Below are 17,914 nucleotides of genomic sequence, written 5' to 3'. Positions count from 1 at the left end.
CTATCTCACTCTCTCTCTCTCTCTCTCTCCAAATATGACTCTGTTACCTGCTCAGCCTGATCTGATCTGATCTGATCTGATCTGATCTGATCTGATCTGGCCAGAGGACAATATCAAAGCAATGCCACTGCTCTGTTTCCACATAATATGTAATATACATAAATATAACTTCACCTTAAATGTAACTCGGTGTGAGTGCTGAGTGTGTTTGTGAGCAGACCTTGAACAAAGAGCCCTGCTGGTTGAGAGGGCTGGCTGTGCCCTCCAGACTGCAAACGGATATTTTAGACACAGACAGGACCACTATCGATCGGACGAAAAGCAGCGGGCTCGGTAAGGCAACTAATCTGTTGTTTTTATGCATTTTAAAGCGAAATCTGGCTAAATCAGATCCGATTTTACACCGCAGGGATCGGACCGGTAAAAAAAACAGGACCATGGAAGGGGAGTTGACCAATTTACCAACCACGATTAGGAAATATAGTTGTTTGTAAACTCGCGTTGCAGCCTCGTTTAATAAGTTGAGTATGATTTTTTTTAAATGATGGGTATATTCATGACGAGATCACAAGGTGATGAACTTTGCCCTGTTTTCTCTGTGAATCCCGGGAGCAGTGAGTTCTTCGATCAGCTGATGGATGCACTGTTAGTTTGTGGCAGGCTGCACGGGCAGTTGTCCGAGGTTTTCCAGTGAGACGTCAGGTGCGCCTCCGTGTTCGGTCACCGGTTATTTCAGAGCCTGTGATCCTCCTGACGTCAATTTATAAGGACCCAGCGGTGCCGGGGCGGCAGACAGATAAGCAGACCGGAGGAAACCGGGACAGAAAGCCGGACACATGTTGGTGTCGATATTCTTCAGATATTGCTGAGCATTCTGGTAGGGTTTTCTCTTTGTCTTTTTCATTTTTCATTCTCATTTCTTCCATAATCCGCGTCCTATTTTTCGCGTTGCCCGGAACTCGTGTAACGTCTTTGAACCGGCTTCTTTCACTAATATTTCCTTTTTTCATTGTATTGCTTAATATGGGAAATATCTCGGGTTTATCAGTCGGTATGAACTAATATTTGGTGTAAATGAGAGTCTGGATTATCGGTGGGGACTACATTTTCGGGCTTTATCATTTTGGGTTGTATACTGAAATAGACAGCCGGCTCTTTGTCTAAAAGAGATCAGGCTATTATAAGCAGCACATCACATTGTTATAGATGTAACGGGGCTTGTCGTGGACTTTTTCTCTGTCTTGGTCAAACACTGTCCTGTTAGAGGACCGCAGTGTCCCAGTGAGGAGGTTTCTGGCTGTCTGACAGCTCCTCCAGCTGGTTTAACACAACATATCTGGGGGCAGACCTTCTGTAGGATCAGCCAATAGCCAAGTCAAATGTATTTAATGCACAAAATCACTTGTCAAAATCTGTGCACATGAGACAAATTATCCCAAGCATCGTCTGTGTGCTACCTGCCAGGCTGAGCTGATAGAGAGAGAAGCCCGTTGATAAATCAGATGAAGGGGATCCCTCTGCAACCACATCCCCATAGCAACAGATAGTAAAACCAACACTCTGTGTTCTCATTTCCAACTATCACCAACTAGATTTCACAGTAAAGCCCTGAAGGAGAGCTCTTGAGTTCACTCTGCACCTCTGCCAGGGCATATATATATATATATAGATATAGATATATAGAGAGAGAGAGGAGTGTTAACAGACTCTAACAGTAACCTTGTATCTCACCAGTGACTGACCACGGCCTGAGCTGAAGAGGGGCAGGGGGGGGAGGGGGGGTCCCAATCCTGAAAGTGTATGCGTGTGTGCAGCTATGGGGAAGGACTACTACAAGACCCTGGGCATCCCCAAGGGCTCTAACGAGGAGGAGATCAAGAAGGCCTACCGGCGCATGGCGCTGCGCTTCCACCCTGACAAGAACAAGGAGGCCAACGCCGAGGAGAAGTTCAAGGAGATTGCAGAGGCCTATGAGGTACTCAGTGACCCCAAGAAGAGGGTCGTCTACGATCAGCTAGGAGAGGAAGGTGAGGAGGGAGGGGTCATGTCTGGGTTTGAAAATGACTGTAATGTATCTGTCCGTCTGTGTCTGTCTAGGTTCATTGAGTGAAAGCGGTCAGAGAGTGCAGGCCTTGTTAAACAGGCGTTATGAGTTATTAAGTTGTTATTAAAATCGCTCAACAGCATCTAATATCACAGTGGAGGGCTTCAGTCACTGAAGTAATAATACTGTGTCTCTTCCATGTTGTCTTGTTTGTGTGCAGAAATGTGTGTGTGTGGTTGTCTACAACACTTACTAGCTCTAATACATTATAGTCTACCTCAGCTGCTAGTGGTGTGTGTGTGTGTGTGTGTGTGTGTGTGTGTGTGTGTGTGTGTGTGTGTGTGTGTGTGTGTGCTGACAGACAGATGGCTTAAGATCATTACGTGGTTGAGATATGAATAGCTGCGGCTGCTGCAGTTTGCATTTGTGGGTGTTTTCTGCATGTGTCTCTGTTTAAAAGGTGTATTTGTGTGAGTGTGTTGGATGGAGTGACCTGGTATTTTATGAGTTGCTCTACTCCTCCAGCGCTGTTGGAAGATCAGTGATGCCGTGGGATTCTTCCCGCCCACGTGGGCTGCGCTCTTCTCCCTGCTGTTACCCACACGCAGTCTTTTCTGAACATTGTCCCGTGTCTGGAATCTTACTTCATATTAATGTGTGTCTTTCAGCATAGTAGGTATTTGAGTGTGCATGTGCATCAAAGGACTCATGTTCTTCTCTCTCTCTTTTCTCTCTCAGGTTTGAGGACAGGAGGCAGCAGCTCTTCAGGTGCTCATGGCGGCTCAACGTACCACTACACCTTCCACGGAGACCCCCATGCCACTTTTGCCTCCTTCTTTGGAGGCTCTAACCCTTTCGACATGTTTTTTGGCTCCAACCGCAGCCACGGCCGCTCTAACGGTTTCTCCTTCCACAACGACCACGATGCGGAGCAGGACATGGACGTGGATGAGGATGATCCCTTCGCTCATATCGGGAGACAGTTCGGCTTTCCAGGGGGCGTGACCAACGGCTTCCCAGGGGAGGGCCGCAGGAGGAGGGGGGTGCCGTCAGAGCGCCTGGGGACAGGGCGAAAGCACCAGGACTCTCCGGTGGTCCACGAGCTGAAGGTCTCTCTGGAAGAGATCTTCCATGGCTGCACCAAGCGCATGAAGATCACCCGCCGCAGGCTGAACCCAGATGGTCGCAGCATGAGGACAGAGGACAAGATCCTTAACATTATCATCAAGAAGGGATGGAAGGAGGGGACCAAGATCACCTTCCCAAAGGAGGGGGACGAGACCCCTGAGAACATTCCTGCCGACATAGCCTTTGTGCTGAAAGACAAAGGGCACGTCCACTTCAAGAGAGACGGCTCCAATATCATTTTTAACTGCAAGATCAGTCTAAAAGAGGTGCGTCTGTCCCTTTTTATCGAACCCATCTCTCTACTCTCTTGCCATCCGCTCTTCCGTCTATCTTCAGTCCTCTCTCTTTGTCACGGTTCTGGATGTAGATGAGCAGATAATGCTGCTGAGGTTGCGAGTTTGATTCCCAGTGGAGCAAACTAGGCAGAAATTGAATGTATTCACTGAGCTGCAAAGGCTTTGACAAATATTCAAAAATGGCACACCTTTTCCACTCCTTTTCTTTGTAACGTTCTTGTCACTCAACCTGGGCAATCGGTGGATGAGGTGGAGTGGTGAGACTGTAATTGATATGATAGTAAAATGTCCTGGGTGGGTGGTCATACATAAAACATATTGAAGAGTGAGTATGTATGTATGTGTGTTGCTGGAGTGCAGGATCAGTGAACTGCAGAGTCTCTGTCGCTGCAGTGTGAGAGAAGCAGCGGGAATGTGGTGTCCTTGTGTGACCGGCATAGAGCCATCGTCCTCACTTGTTCTGCACTGCTCTATGAATATATATCCATAAACACACATGCACGCAGGCCCACATCAAGCTGCAAGGGGGAAGAATCATGCACGCACGCGCACACACACTCTCGCATCTTCTAGCTTATTTGCAAACACACTCATTTAAAGATGGATTGTAGTGTGACAGTGGTGACTATCCAGGCTGCTATTACTGTGACTGGCAGGACATTTAATTAGCCGCTCCTACGAGGGCATCGGGTCCAGCACAGCTCTGAACGGTTTGTGAATTACACAAGCTTTAATGTTTCTAATAGCGTTGCCACTCACTGTCCTGCGCCGCTCCTCCTGGTCGGCCTAATGGCAGGTGTTCTCAAAGAGCTGGAGATGCCGGGGGACTTGTTTGTTCCTCACTCAAGACAATTTTAAACGGCTTTCCTCTAAAAGCAGCTTTCCTCTAAAAGCAGCACCGACTGAAGTAATTCACCGGTAAACAAGGGTGGCTGCACACATCTATGAAGACAGCCTAGTTAATGAGAGCACATTGGAGTTTATTAAGTAGGAGATGTCACTTGATCAAACCTGCACAATGGTTAAGTTTACACTGCAGAACTCCCTCAGCTAAGTCCTCTGCTCCTATGGCAGCCAGATGAGAGACTTAAGTCTGGTGCAGCTAAAGATGGGGGGGTGGGGGGGGGGGGGGGGGGGGAGAAAAGGAGCGGGGGGGGGGGGGGGTATCTGGGGAATATATTAGGGAAGTGGGTCAGATGATACAGTATCCACAGCAAATACGAGCTCATATTCCTCTGCTGTGCTTCCGTGAAGATGTGATGCTAAATGCTGCAGTGAAACACAGCACATGCTGCACACCAGACAACCTGCCACATATACTGTTGCAAACGTTATGCAATGCACCGGCAGATAGTAAACCTAGCCAACAAGCTCATTCTAAAGGACAAAAAAGACAAAGAGGAAGCAGATACGGTCATTTTGTCTCATTTCGACTGCTGTAGATTCCCCTGCTATTTGGTTGCTCAGTCTTGTATACTGTCTGGACCATGCCTGGATGAGCGGCTTCATTTCGTGCTGCCAAACTCGTTGACCAAGCTTTAAACTCCTGGGAGACTCTGCTAGAGGCAACTTCCAGCCCTGCAATGTCTTTAATGTGACAGCAGTCCGAAGCAGTTAGAGAGCAAAGCGGGAATTTGACACATTGATTTCCCTGAAACCGACCTATATCTGGATCTTTAGTCTGGCTCTTTTTGGCATTAATATAATGATGCCTCTGCAGTGTGGTGGTGTTAGCTCAGCAGCAAAAAGACACATAGGTGCTAACTGTAGCTGTTGGGCTCTAAAGGCAAATTGTTTTCTTTACAGCTCTACCTCTGATATGAATTCAGAAACACAAGTATACTATTTATCCAAGGTTTTAGAAGATGTTCAATCAGCGGGAGTAAAGCAACATGTGCATTTTTTAACAATCATGTGGTTCACTCCTGTTAGTTCATTTAAATACAGCAATAACAACCAGTATTCAGGTAGACTGAATTGACAGCCCACAGCCTTGTGAGGACACACTGGATTATAAATGACGCTTTTAATTTGTCCTTTCAGCAAAAAAATAAGGCTGATCATAACTGTGGAGTTAACGTCAGGATACGGCCCTCGGGAATGAATCTACAGATCATTCTCACAAATATCGCAAAACCACCGTGTATCTGTGTGCGTTTGTGTCTCTAGAGCGATGTTGTCTGAGCTGAGGCTTATGCAATCAGTGGGCCCTCAGATCAGCTGGCAGTGTGTGCCAAGCATCATGGCAACCTGTCTCTGTGTGTAAGACTCATGTTGGTGAATGGAGCCGTTCATAACAAGAGGATGAGCGCTAGTCTCCCTCACAGTCATCGGCTAAATCACCTCCTAATGTATGTCGCGAGGAAAAGGAGGCTGATGTCATGGCTGGAAAGCTGTCCTTGTCTGTCCTCTGAAGCAGCTGCTCTGCTCGACTGAGCGTCGTCTGTCCACATGACCGTCCCAAGACAGAAAGGAAAAAAAAAAACTGGACAATAAAAACATAATCCTTAAGGAGTCTTGATGCACGGTAATAATATGGACTGGGTGTTAGAGGTTAAGCATGTGCCAATGCAAGTAAAATCATCATCAAGTCATGCGGGGCTGGTTGCATCGAGATGATTGGTAGCAAGTGTCGGTGTGTTTTTGGGAACTTGAACTTTTTGGTTCAACATCTGGCGATTTCAATGAAATGTCCCAATAACTTTTGGATAGATTGCCAAGGAATGTGTAACACACATTTATGTTCCCCTCGGGAGGAATTGTAATAATTTTTTTGACCCCCTGACTTTTCATTTATTAGTCCAACACTTTGGTTTATCACCAAATACATGAAAAAATAAAGACATTTTCATCAGCCTCAGCTGTACCTAGTGTATCAAATCAAATCAAAAATCAATCACTGCTAATTGGAAGTGTTAGCATGTTGAAATGCTAAACTCTGGTTAACATCAGCCAGACTCAAGTTGTGTCACAACCACATGGTCAGTGTCCCAAACCCTTGGTTGCCCCACTATCATTCTTTAAAAAACAACTTATAAGTTCCTCTTTATGTCTTCTTTTTCTTCCGGGTAATTGTAGTCTCCAAGTTATCGTTCTATTTTTAGATCCTCCACAATGGCTCTCCGTCTTCCTTTCTCCACACCTTTATGGTATTTATTCACTGTCCCTAAATTCTTCTGTAACAGTTGCTTGGAAATACATTTTATGTATTTTATTCATCAGGGTGTTTCATTCACAAAGTTGTGGATTTAAATATTTATTCTATTCAGTGCAAATCTGGCGAGTGATGCTAACTGGAAAGCCTGTGAAGTTGAGATAACCTCAGGTCTCCGTGTTTAGTTTAGCGCTCTATGCTCTGACTGGTTATCATCAGTCCTTGTGATTAGAAGGTGAGGCTTAGTGTGCGTGTGTGTGTGTGTGTGTGTGTGTGTTCTCTCCACTCGTCCTGCCAGCCCATTTGACAAGCCCTCCAACTATTTACAGGCTCAGCCGATTCCTCCCTCACTTCATTAGTCCCGGTCATGAGACTGTTGCTAAAATTAGTCCCCAGTGTAATGTGTAGCCCCTCCAACACTGACATGCTTACACACACACACACACACACACACACACACACACACAACTGTTCCACTGCCAAGTCATGTTTTTTGTTCCAAATGCTGTTATGTAGACCCACAGTGCTGCAGTTCATTCTAAAACGATATGCCTACTTTCTCTCTCTCTCATTCATTCACTCATTCACTCACTCACTCACTCACTCACTCACTCACTCACTCACACACAGACACAATGAGCACACTCAGAAAACATGAAGTTTGACTTGTTAGGTTGACCTACTGAGAAAAGATGAACTAAAGTTTTTAGTTCATGGAAACATGAAGTCATCGAGATATTCATGGCTTTGGCACTTCATTGCTACTAAAGATGTTAACCCTCTCAATCTCCTCTCCTGCAGGCGTTGTGTGGCTGCACAGTTAGCATTCCCACGCTGGAAAACCGCATCATCTCGCTCCCCTGTCACGACATCATCAAGCCAGGGACGGTGAAGCGATTCAGAGGGGAAGGCCTGCCTTTCCCCAAGAACCCATCACAGCGCGGCGACCTCATTGTGGAGTTTTCTGTTCGTTTTCCCGACAGGATTCCCCCTCAGTCCAGAGAGATTATCCGACAACACCTCCCCCAGTCATAGGAAGACTCACCTTCAACCCCTCCACCAACAAACACTCCAGACTAAATGGCCCAAACCCAGAAAACCAGCCCTTGATACTCCAATTTTGACCCTCATTGTAGTTTTCCCTTCCCAACTTGCAGTCCCCATGTCTTGAGTTAATGCACGCAGCACTGAGCAGACGCTGTTGTTTGTAGGAACTTCACAGTGGGAGGATGAAGGAAGAATGCCTAGACGAATGGCAGTTTCAAGATGTGATTATTTGTGTTTGTTTTGGCACAAGCACACACACACACACACACACACACACACACACACACACACACACTGCAGTGGAGCGGTGCTGAGGATGGGCTCCCCACAATAATGGCTTTTACCAGTCTTTTCTTAACTCTGTTTTTTACGGATTTATCAGTGATTTTATATGCTGTCCAACTCTTTGATCCTCGTCTTTTTATAATAGGATGAAGTGTGAGATATTTTTTTTAAAAGAAACATTTTTTCCAGGATTTTCTGTTACAGAGGAAGTCTCAAATGGGTTACTTGTTACTTTACTTATACCGTGAGTCTACCAGCAGCTTCAGTGTGTTCGGTGCAAACCCCGGTTTTAACACAACTCCCCCCACCACCTGCTTTTCTCATGTTTTCAGTGTGATAAAGCATCCGGCTTGAAGTGTGTAGGCCATTTAGTAAGACCTATCTCCGCTAAAATCAATTGTATTCTGATGCGATCAACTCCACAGCGCACTTAGAGTCCCACGTATGTTAACGCATCTCAGCTGCATTTGAAAATCTAGGAATGACAATCACGTACAATAACAGCAGTGTAAGCTTGGACAATACAATCTGCACATGATATGGGTGCGTTCCCTTCTGACCTGAATAGCCTGGCTCGCTATCTGAGGGACATTTAGGTGCCTTAGCCTGGTGAGATACCACATACTATGTGAACACACACACACACACACACAAGTCACACTGTAACAACACGACCAGCCATGTTAAGTGCACAACAGATGATGCCCTATGCCGTGTTAGACATTTCGAGTTGGTGATCTTGGAATAACAGTAAGTAAGCAATGTAATGTCAATGACCATTGTGAACTGTATGTGAGCAAGGACATTTTTAGGGAGAGATTTGATACCAAACGAGTACTGACAAATAGTGGAGATTTCTCTGGGAAACCCATCTTTGTTGTTTATATTCTGCTCTCTCTTGTGCCATTTGAAGGCCATGTCTCGGTGCTACTGTGGGCAGTGCTAAAGATAGACCCCCCCTTGGTGTCTACTTTTCGGTTTTATGGTTTCAGTTTGTGATTTTATAACTGCTTCTCAACATGTGTACATTCAACATCTGTTTTTTCAAGTAGAAAACACTGTTTAGGAAACAATGTTTTGTAATATTGCAGCAGCAATTCTCTGTCTCAGCTGCAGGGGGCTCTTCAGCTCTTCCTACTGTAGTTTATAGCTATGATAAGGTGTATGTGTGAGTATGGTTTATGCAGACAGCACTAGGAGGTCGTATACATCACGTGTATGGGAAAATGTTTGAATGCAACTTGTTGATAAATGCACTTTTATGTCTAGAAAGATACTGACTGAACTATGAGATGACGGGGGAGACTTGAATGGCTTGTCTGAGTGTGTGAGCCTCCTGCCTCTCGGAGCCTGCGGGGACGCTGGATTGTGGCTGCAAGCAGAATGCACAAGTGCTGCTGCGGAGAGACTGTCACTGCTTATGTGCATTTGACAATATTTATGATCTTTTCAAAATGGCAACAAATAAACCAAATGTGTGAACCTAACGGTTGTGTTATTTGAGTTTCTCTTTAGGTACGGCTTTGGTTTGTTGTGCACCTCAAATATTCCCCTTAATGAATATGTTTAAATAATATACAGCTATAGATACTTTCCAGATTTAACATTTTACATGAGAAATGTGATGTGCTTAGAAAATACTAGCTTAGCATAATTTAGCAGCTCCACCAAGGAGAGACTTTCCATTTAGACTTCTAACATGTTATCTTATGCAGGCTCAACCTGGACCAGCTACAACAGTAAAATACTGCTTACACATGGATGCATCCGTATTACATCTTATAACGTCACATTTAATACTATATCAGTCACAGGGGCCATTTTTCTGTAGAAACTACTTTTGATGTTTTAAGTACATTTAGCTGCAGGATTTGTTACGTGTAAGGGAACATTTTTACATCGTTGTATTGGCACTGTTACTTACTCCACTATTGCTCATTCTCTGTTGGAATAGAAAAGAGTGGATGAGATGTTGAGGAATGAAGATGATGATAAACCTGGATCATGCATACAGGGATATGAATAACAAGGTTTCTCAACATTACATCCTGAAAAACATCATTAAGACTCACAACTGAAATGATGTGCATGCAAATGTAACCCAACTGTGAGGTAAGTGCCCACTGGACCAGCATCTAGATTCGTAAGGAGAGGTCATGAACAATAATAGGACACCACAATGAGTAAACAGAGTTAAGTTTAGAGCAAGATGATTGTAATAACATACATTTAGTAGAACAACTTTAGTACTACTGGCATTCAACCTTTTTCTGTTTGAAATGTCTTTTAAACTGGGTGCACCCTAAATAAAATAAAATGCTTCTCCTCCCAAAGGAAAAAAATAATGTTCTGTTCAATTGTTCTGTGCGGCTTCTCCACTCAGTCCTACCACACTGATAGCAGGGCAGGTGAAGCATTTCAAGGGTCCTTAAATCCAGTTGTTCACATGGGTGGCTCGCCATCCCCCTCTTCAGGGAGAAAATCCAATCCAATCCAGTGAGGAGTCCAAAATCCAATCCAGGATTCAGGGATATCCAAAAAACCTAGCCGAGAAAAGAAACGAATAAAACGAGGGTCCACTGTTCTCAGGGTCTTTCAATGTCTGACTGAACTATGACTTATTCAATTAGTTTTAACATAAAACACAAGTAACGTGTAGTATGTCATTTCAGTGTCTCTGATGTTCTTTCTCCGTGCTTCGCTTGCCGTCAGGTCAGACTGCGTGCGTCTCTCTAGTCTGAGAGACGCACCTATGCCATAGGTACCATAGGCACCTATGGCAATCACTTATTCAGTCTTGAACCAATAACTTTGGCTGTTGTCAAAGTTTCTTCCAATATAACCCTTACAATGCAAAATTAGATCTCTGAGCTAAAACCAAATAATAAATTAAATACCAAATAAAATAAAGGGGGATAAAATAAAAGATGTGGTCATTTTCCAATTAACATAATGATCAGTGAATGGAGATAATCCTAAATATTATAGTAACTATTTTCCAATGGGTTACACAAACAAACTAACTGATCTGACATCAGGTCTTTATCTTTAGAAACCGGCCAGATCAAACATTGGCAATATACGTTGGACTTTGTGCTATTTCGAGGATACCATTTGGACATGTTCCAACAGTTTGAGGTATAGAACAACACAAGGCAGACTTTGACCTGAGCCTGTTGAAGTGCAGACGGACAGCTACCTTCAGCGGATCACTGCTCCATCTACCAGAGTACCAGGTAAGAACTCAAGTCTGGACTGAAAAATAAAGAGACTTTAATTCACTCTGTTTAATCTCCGTACTGCGTTAGATAATTAATAAATGACACGCTCTGTTCTGTTGCTGGGTCAGGAGGCAGTCAGGGCAGGTGATCTGTGTTAAGAGATTCTGATCATGTGAAACAACATGCAGTGGTTGATGATTACTGTTTGTGCATGTGTGTGTACATCACATGGTAAGCATGTAGCAGACAATTAGTGAAGCGTGGAAAGGTTCAGATTTGTGCTGCAGTGACACCACGCTGTGACTAATGCCATATCCCTGTATCAGCTATTTCTGGCAATAACGCTGTGTTCACAGAGGGTTTATGTTTCCACTGAAACACAGGAAGTGACAAAACAAATGACAGAAAGCAGGGCACCGAGTGGTATGTTTTGCTGCTTTGTGGGCTGAATTTGATGGCTCCTGCTGGGTGAAAGGCTATAGAGTGTATGTGCACACACAACCCCCACTAATGCAGGAGTTAATGAGTTGAGATGTGAGTGATAATCATTGACACAGTTAGTCACACAATGACTGGGCCAATTTCATAGGAGTCTACATGTGAACACCTCTCACCACTTCTCTGTCTTTCCTCCATCAGGTCCTCAGGGTTGAAACATGAGCGCCTTTGTGACTCTCTCATCAGGGCAGAAGATGCCCATGGTCGGACTCGGCACATGGAAGAGCGCTCCAGGACAGGTACAACGAGCAAAACCCCTACACGCTTTGTTTTTCTGGAAGTTGTTATTTTAGAAGATAAATAGTGTTTGGATTGTGTCCGTGTGTTCTCAGGTGAAGCAGGCAGTGCTGGAAGCTTTGGACTGTGGGTACAAACACATTGACTGTGCTGCTGCATACAGCAACGAACAGGAGGTGGGAGAGGCTCTGGCTATCAGGGTCGGCCCTGGGAAGGTGAGGCACTCTCGTTCAGCCTGAATCAGAAATTCATTCTTGACCTTGGAAACAGCAGTTGACAAAACTAATCTCAAGATCCACTTGCTTGCTCTGGTGCTATCAACCACGTCACACAGTTTGAATTAATAGAAAGCGCAAACAGAGTCAACATCGTTGCAGATATTCTGTTTCTGGTATAATTGACTGAATGTTATTATCAGAGCAAGTGTTGCTGAAATATTTACACGATACACCTGCAATGCTCAGTCTCTGATTCAAGCGTATATCTGACACTACCTTTAACTATCAGGTATGTCTCTTTTGAAACGTGAATCTTTTGTATACCAATCATCCTCTTCCCTCCAGGCTCTGTGTCGAGAGGAGGTGTTCATAACATCCAAACTGTGGAACACCAAACATGACCCGGAGGATGTTGAGGAAGCGTGTAGGACCACTCTGGCCCACCTGGGTCTGTCCTACTTGGACCTGTACCTCATGCACTGGCCCATGGCATTTCAGTGAGCAGCTGCACACAATTCACTGATTTTGTGTCCACATGGATAAACGTTGTGTGGATCAAAGTGAGACGACATTTACGCCATTACTCTTTGTGTATGTCGGATGCCTTAGGCGTGGGAAGGAGCTGATGCCTCGACGAGAAGATGGTAGTATTTGTTACTCTGACACACACTACAGAGACACTTGGGCAGCCTTGGAGAGCCTAGTGGACAAAGGTCTGGTCAAAGCTATAGGACTGTCCAACTTCAACGCCAGGCAGACTGATGACATCATCAACATGGCCAGACACAAACCTGTGGTGAACCAGGTATGATGTGGCTTTCTTCATAGGCCACCATGAATACATTTGATAAGGTGTTATTGACAATAGAGAAAGTGTAATTAAGAAAAAGTGTTAACTGTCTCATTGTGCCGCAGGTGGAATGCCATCCTTATTTGTCTCAAGCAGATCTCCTGTCTCACTGTCGGTCAGTGTAACTGCAGTTAAACACATTATCAAATATCGTCCTGTTGTGTTATTAAGCGTGCATAAACCTCTGCCACAGGTCAGTCGCAGTTTGTGTGACAGCCTACAGTCCTCTGGGCAGCGGGGACAGACCCTGGGCCTCTCCTGATGAACCAAGTGTGCTGCAGGATCCTGGACTGGCTGCTGTCGCAAAGAGATATCAGAAAACACCTGCCCAGCTCATTCTCAGGTAAGACTCAAAGACTCAACTTCAAAGCAACTTGTAAACTGAGATGTACAATCAGATCACACCCTGACCTCTTCGGTGTCCTGTTAGGTGGAACGTTCAGAGGGGGGTTGTGTGCATCCCTAAAAGTGTGACGCCCTCCAGGATCCAGCAGAACTTGCAGGTGTTTGACTTTTCTCTGTCAGAAGACGACATGAAGCTCATTGAAACCTTTAACCACAACGAGCGCTTCATCGTTCCAACTGTCGAGGTGAGTCCCTGATCTTATGACACCTCACAACATTTTTACCAGGACTTCCCAGGCAGAGCCCTTATGTACGTACCACAGCAGTCTCAGTCCAAAATTAACTCAAATGACACGGCGTGGCTGACAGATCGGCCCAATTTAGATCTCCATGAGTCTGTGATTAACAGTGGATACTCTTTCTTAGAAAGCTGCATAGGATTCTGGGTCTAGTCCAGACTGTATGTTGTAAACAAATTCTCATTTATAGCTACAAAGTGAGAACAACTCATTCTTTTCTTTTTACAGAGGGACGGCAAGAGAGTGTGGAGAGATGCAGAGCACCCACATTTTCCCTTCAATGATCCTTACTGAGCCTACAATCAAGGAACGCAGTGTTGTTTTTCTGAAGAAAACAAATATCTAAACTAAATTAAAATATGCTCAAAATGCAGTTTCCTTTTTTGTGTTGGATTGAATTAATATTATAGACTACATTTGCAGAAGAGCTTAAAATAAGTTTTCAGTCACTTGTCTGCTGAAAAAATGACTTTTCAGACACCATAATGCTGTAGTCGGCAACAGAACTGCCGCTCTGCCCAAATAGCTTTGATCACCTGCCTGTTTCACAGTGATGGGCAAAGCATCAGTGAACCACAGCAGAGGCAATGCTGTCAGAGGTTAAACTTTTCACTTCTGATTAATGAATGTAAATCATGACCTTCTCATCGTAGTATTAAGTGTATAACTATTGTGAGAACACATCCTCATCTGTAAAACTATTAAATATCTTTGAATCAGACAGACTGCACATGAACTCTGTATCAAAAAGAAGTTTCAAACAGACACTGATGACACTTCCATTTTGTGAGATTTTATTTTCAACAACATAACCTTGACAAATTTGTAATACATTATATGCTACTGTTTATTTAAAAAAAAAAAAAAAAAAAAAAAAAAAAAAAGAAAAAAAAAAAAAAAGGGGAAGTCATTAGCAATATGTTTTTTTCTTTTCTTTCTTATAGTCTAGCATAGAATCCCATCACTAAAGCCATTCATGTTGGTTGTGATATATTGAGAATGAGGCCACTCAAAACATCCCCCCCCCACCCCCATCCCCCCTCCCTAATCTGCATCAGTCACTCACCTTCCATTTCCAACATCCTCCCCTTATCCCCACCCACATCAAAGCCAGGGCAAAACAAGCGGCTACATGCTTTCTCCAAGGGAAGTCATACAAAAAAAAGGAACACATGAAAGAAGCACAAAGTCCTAAAAATGTGGAATCTGGTGAGAATTTGTACAGGTGTGATCCCGGTACTGACCACAGTGGGGCAGTGTACATTTATCCGTAAAGGTCATCGTCGTTGTCTTCATTGAACACCGGACCGCTGCCGGTTCCCCCTGAGCCGTGGGTTGGACCGCTGCCGCCTGGAGCAGTGGAGGGAAACCTGGAGGAGAAATAAGAGTCCATTTCTCCGTGATATGGAAATTAGTGTTTCTGGCAATAACTACCTTTTGTAGTCAGTGAGTCTAAGAAAATGCCATGACTAGTAGGATGAAGCCATTTACAAACATGCAGATCATTTCTAATGCAACAAGAGACAGAAGACTTAAATACACAGCTGCCGACAACAACAGTCACGCTAGTACATGATGTGAGGAAACGTACCTGAAGCTGCCAAAGCCTCGGCTCTGCTGCAGTGTCTGAGCAAACATCTCATATTTGCGGATGTCGTTGTCGCTGACGGAGCGACGAGCAAATCGCATTGCCTCCTCAAAGTGGTCTTTCCTGATCTCTGGCACAGGATCCTCCTCTTCCACCTCCTTTGGAAATAAAAACATATACGAGAGTGTTATTGGATTGCTAAATATCTGAGGCAGCATCAGAGTGCAGATGCTCATCCAGGCGACAGAACAAGCCCACTGACCATAGCGGACGGGTTGGTCTGCCTCTCCCTCTCTCTGCGGATCTCGTTCTCGATGCACTCTCTGATGGCCAGCTTACACGCCCGCTGGCAGATCTCCGTAAGATCTGCTCCAGAGAAGCCATTGGTCATCTTGGCCAAGAAGTCCAAGTCCACATCCTACCAAAAACAGAGCAGAAGTTTAGAAATATACCATACATATTTGGATCATCTTCAGACTCAATGCCGATGAAGTTTATTAAATCTGAATATTTTTTTCTTCATTAACAAACCTGATATTTCTTTTAACATAAACAGGGAGGATTCTAAAAAACACTTGATCTAAGAAGCAACATGATAGGCCAGAGATAAAAATCTAAATTCCAATGACAGAAAGAAGCACAAGAAACTGCAACTATAAGTGGCAGCGCTGTCACCTTGCTGATGGGGCTCTTGCGGAGGTTGGCCTTCAGGATGCTCATCCTGCTCTTCTCGTCGGGCAGGGGAATGTAGATCAGCTGATCCAGACGGCCGGGTCTCAGGATGGCCGGGTCGATGATGTCTGGTCTGTTCGTGGCTCCGATGATGAAGACATTCTTCTTGCTGGACATTCCGTCCATCTCGGTCAGGATCTGGTTGATGACGCGGTCGGCTGCTCCGCCACCGTCGCCCACGTTGCCACCGCGGGCCTTGGCTATGGAGTCGAGCTCATCAAAGAAGAGCACGCATGGGGCTGCTTGACGAGCCTGGAAACATCACACAAGACGGTTTTCATTTTAGACGTGAATTGTGTGGATTGAAATTAGCTGCAAACATTAAATGGATGTGGTTGTTCTACGACAGACACCCCAGCAACATGCTCACCTTGTCAAAGATCTCTCTGACGTTGGCCTCAGACTCCCCAAACCACATGGTGAGCAGCTCCGGTCCTTTGATGGAGATGAAATTGGCCTGGCACTCGTTGGCGATGGCTTTGGCCAGCAGAGTCTTACCACAACCAGGGGGACCGTAGAACAGCACACCCTTGGATGGGGTCATGCCAAACTTGAGGAACTTGTCTGGGTGCTCCACTGGGTACTGAATTTAAGGAGAGGACAAAGAACACAGTAAGAGAAAACATTCTAATTTTACGGTTTGTGACGCATCCATCTTACTTCTGGAAGAGGTTCATACCTGCACCAACTCCTGTAGCTCCCTCTTGACGTCATCCAGACCGCCGATGTCCTCCCAGGTGATGTTGGGAACCTCAACAACCGTCTCCCTCAGAGCAGATGGATTGCTCTGGCTCAGGGCCCACTGGAAGACAGCGTGGAGCATGACAGTAAGGGCTCAGAAGGCCAATTGAAAACGTATTACTTGCACCACACACACCAGGACCGTATCACAGCTCTTACCTTGAAGTCATCCATAGTGACAGCAAGAGAGTTCATGACTTCAGCATCAATGGTCTCATCCTCAAGGTCAATCAGGTCCATCTTCTTCCTGATGGCTTGCAGGGCCGCCTCAGAGCAGAGAGCAGCCAGATCTGCTCCCACGTGTCCGTGGGTCTCATTGGCCACCTACATACAAGATGCAGAGCACAGCGTTACATTCATGTCCAGTATCCTATAAGACGCACCTTCATTAAGTACAACCATGAACACTGCTACGGCCATTCAAAATGAAATACATTCCGTGAGAACTAGATATAAAGCACATGACGTGACACATGAAGCAGTGTGTGGTGTTGCGTCACCTCACTAGAGGAAAACAATAATATGACCAGACCTGTTCCAAGTCAACATCATCAGACAGTTTCATGTTCTTGGTGTGAATCTGGAGTATTTCCAATCTGCCGGTGGCGTCGGGGATGCCAATGTCCACTTCCCTATCAAAACGGCCTGGAGGTTCAAACACACGCTTATTAGTTCAGACTGAGAGCAATAAGGCAGTCGGCTGGAATTATCATTACTCATTGTCTCCTCTCTAATGACGTGGCAGCAGAAGTAACATCTCAAGTTGTACACAAGTTGTAAAAGCAACCAAATTAAAAGTAAATCTATTCAAAGTGTCAGTATTTGAATGGGCAAGATTCAATCCTAACCGTTTGTCGAAGCTGTCAGAGACGGCCCATTACGCGCCTTTAAAACTGTGAGAAACTGACCCACTATTGAACTGCAGAGCCAACAACATAAACAGCAGTCAGCAGTTTTAATCAGTGATATGGAGACATGCTGGAGTGAACCAGACACACAGAGCAGCTCCGAGTGGTGTAAAATAAAATACTAAGAAAGAACTTTGGGTCTATTGTAGGGACATTTCTCAGGTGCACAACTCTACTTAAGTGAAGCAGTTTGTTAAAAATTACATTAGAAATTAGCTGGAGATGAAGAGGATTCTGCTACATTGATCACACCGTTACTGCGAATATAATTTTATACACACACACACACACACACACACACACACACACACACACACACACAC

The 17,914-nt window shown here is 44.8% G+C and overlaps 3 protein-coding genes across 4 annotated transcripts in view; 2 read left to right on the top strand and 1 right to left on the bottom strand.

The window, feature by feature from the left end:
* The first annotated feature begins 80 nt into the window (after positions 1-80).
* Positions 81-9,441, top strand: dnajb5 (DnaJ heat shock protein family (Hsp40) member B5). 2 transcript variants are annotated; one of them, XM_031856792.1, is made up of 4 exons: positions 81-333; positions 1,735-2,027; positions 2,783-3,438; positions 7,424-9,441. In XM_031856792.1, the coding sequence occupies exons 2-4, from the start codon at positions 1,817-1,819 to the stop codon at positions 7,655-7,657; spliced, it is 1,101 nt and encodes a 366-aa protein (XP_031712652.1). In that variant the 5' UTR covers positions 81-333; positions 1,735-1,816; the 3' UTR covers positions 7,658-9,441. The 2 variants fall into 2 exon arrangements, with proteins under 2 accessions (XP_031712652.1, XP_031712651.1); XM_031856791.1 differs by having other exon boundaries at positions 81-877.
* A 1,679-nt stretch (positions 9,442-11,120) lies between these two features.
* On the top strand, positions 11,121-14,338 carry akr1a1a (aldo-keto reductase family 1, member A1a (aldehyde reductase)). Its single transcript, XM_031856340.1, has 9 exons — positions 11,121-11,190; positions 11,815-11,912; positions 12,006-12,125; positions 12,474-12,625; positions 12,738-12,933; positions 13,044-13,093; positions 13,172-13,321; positions 13,409-13,568; positions 13,851-14,338. Exons 2-9 carry the CDS (start codon positions 11,832-11,834, stop codon positions 13,914-13,916), a joined length of 975 nt encoding a protein of 324 aa, XP_031712200.1. The 5' UTR covers positions 11,121-11,190; positions 11,815-11,831; the 3' UTR covers positions 13,917-14,338.
* A 158-nt stretch (positions 14,339-14,496) lies between these two features.
* vcp (valosin containing protein) overlaps positions 14,497-17,914 on the bottom strand; it is a 9,042-nt gene continuing 5,624 nt past the window's right edge. The window contains exons 10-17 of the mRNA XM_031856336.1: positions 17,216-17,328; positions 16,843-17,007; positions 16,622-16,744; positions 16,313-16,525; positions 15,886-16,194; positions 15,473-15,628; positions 15,214-15,368; positions 14,497-14,992 (exon numbers count right to left, since the gene is read on the bottom strand). Of these exons, the coding sequence (XP_031712196.1) occupies positions 14,887-14,992; positions 15,214-15,368; positions 15,473-15,628; positions 15,886-16,194; positions 16,313-16,525; positions 16,622-16,744; positions 16,843-17,007; positions 17,216-17,328 (1,340 nt within the window). The 3' untranslated portion in view covers positions 14,497-14,886. The remainder of the gene's footprint in view (positions 14,993-15,213; positions 15,369-15,472; positions 15,629-15,885; positions 16,195-16,312; positions 16,526-16,621; positions 16,745-16,842; positions 17,008-17,215; positions 17,329-17,914) is intronic.

Source organism: Anarrhichthys ocellatus, unplaced genomic scaffold (genome assembly GCF_004355925.1).
Source record: "Anarrhichthys ocellatus isolate YVR2014 unplaced genomic scaffold, GSC_Weel_1.0 scaffold17, whole genome shotgun sequence".
Lineage (NCBI taxonomy): Eukaryota > Metazoa > Chordata > Actinopteri > Perciformes > Anarhichadidae > Anarrhichthys > Anarrhichthys ocellatus.
This window is presented reverse-complemented; position numbering and strand designations above follow the sequence as displayed.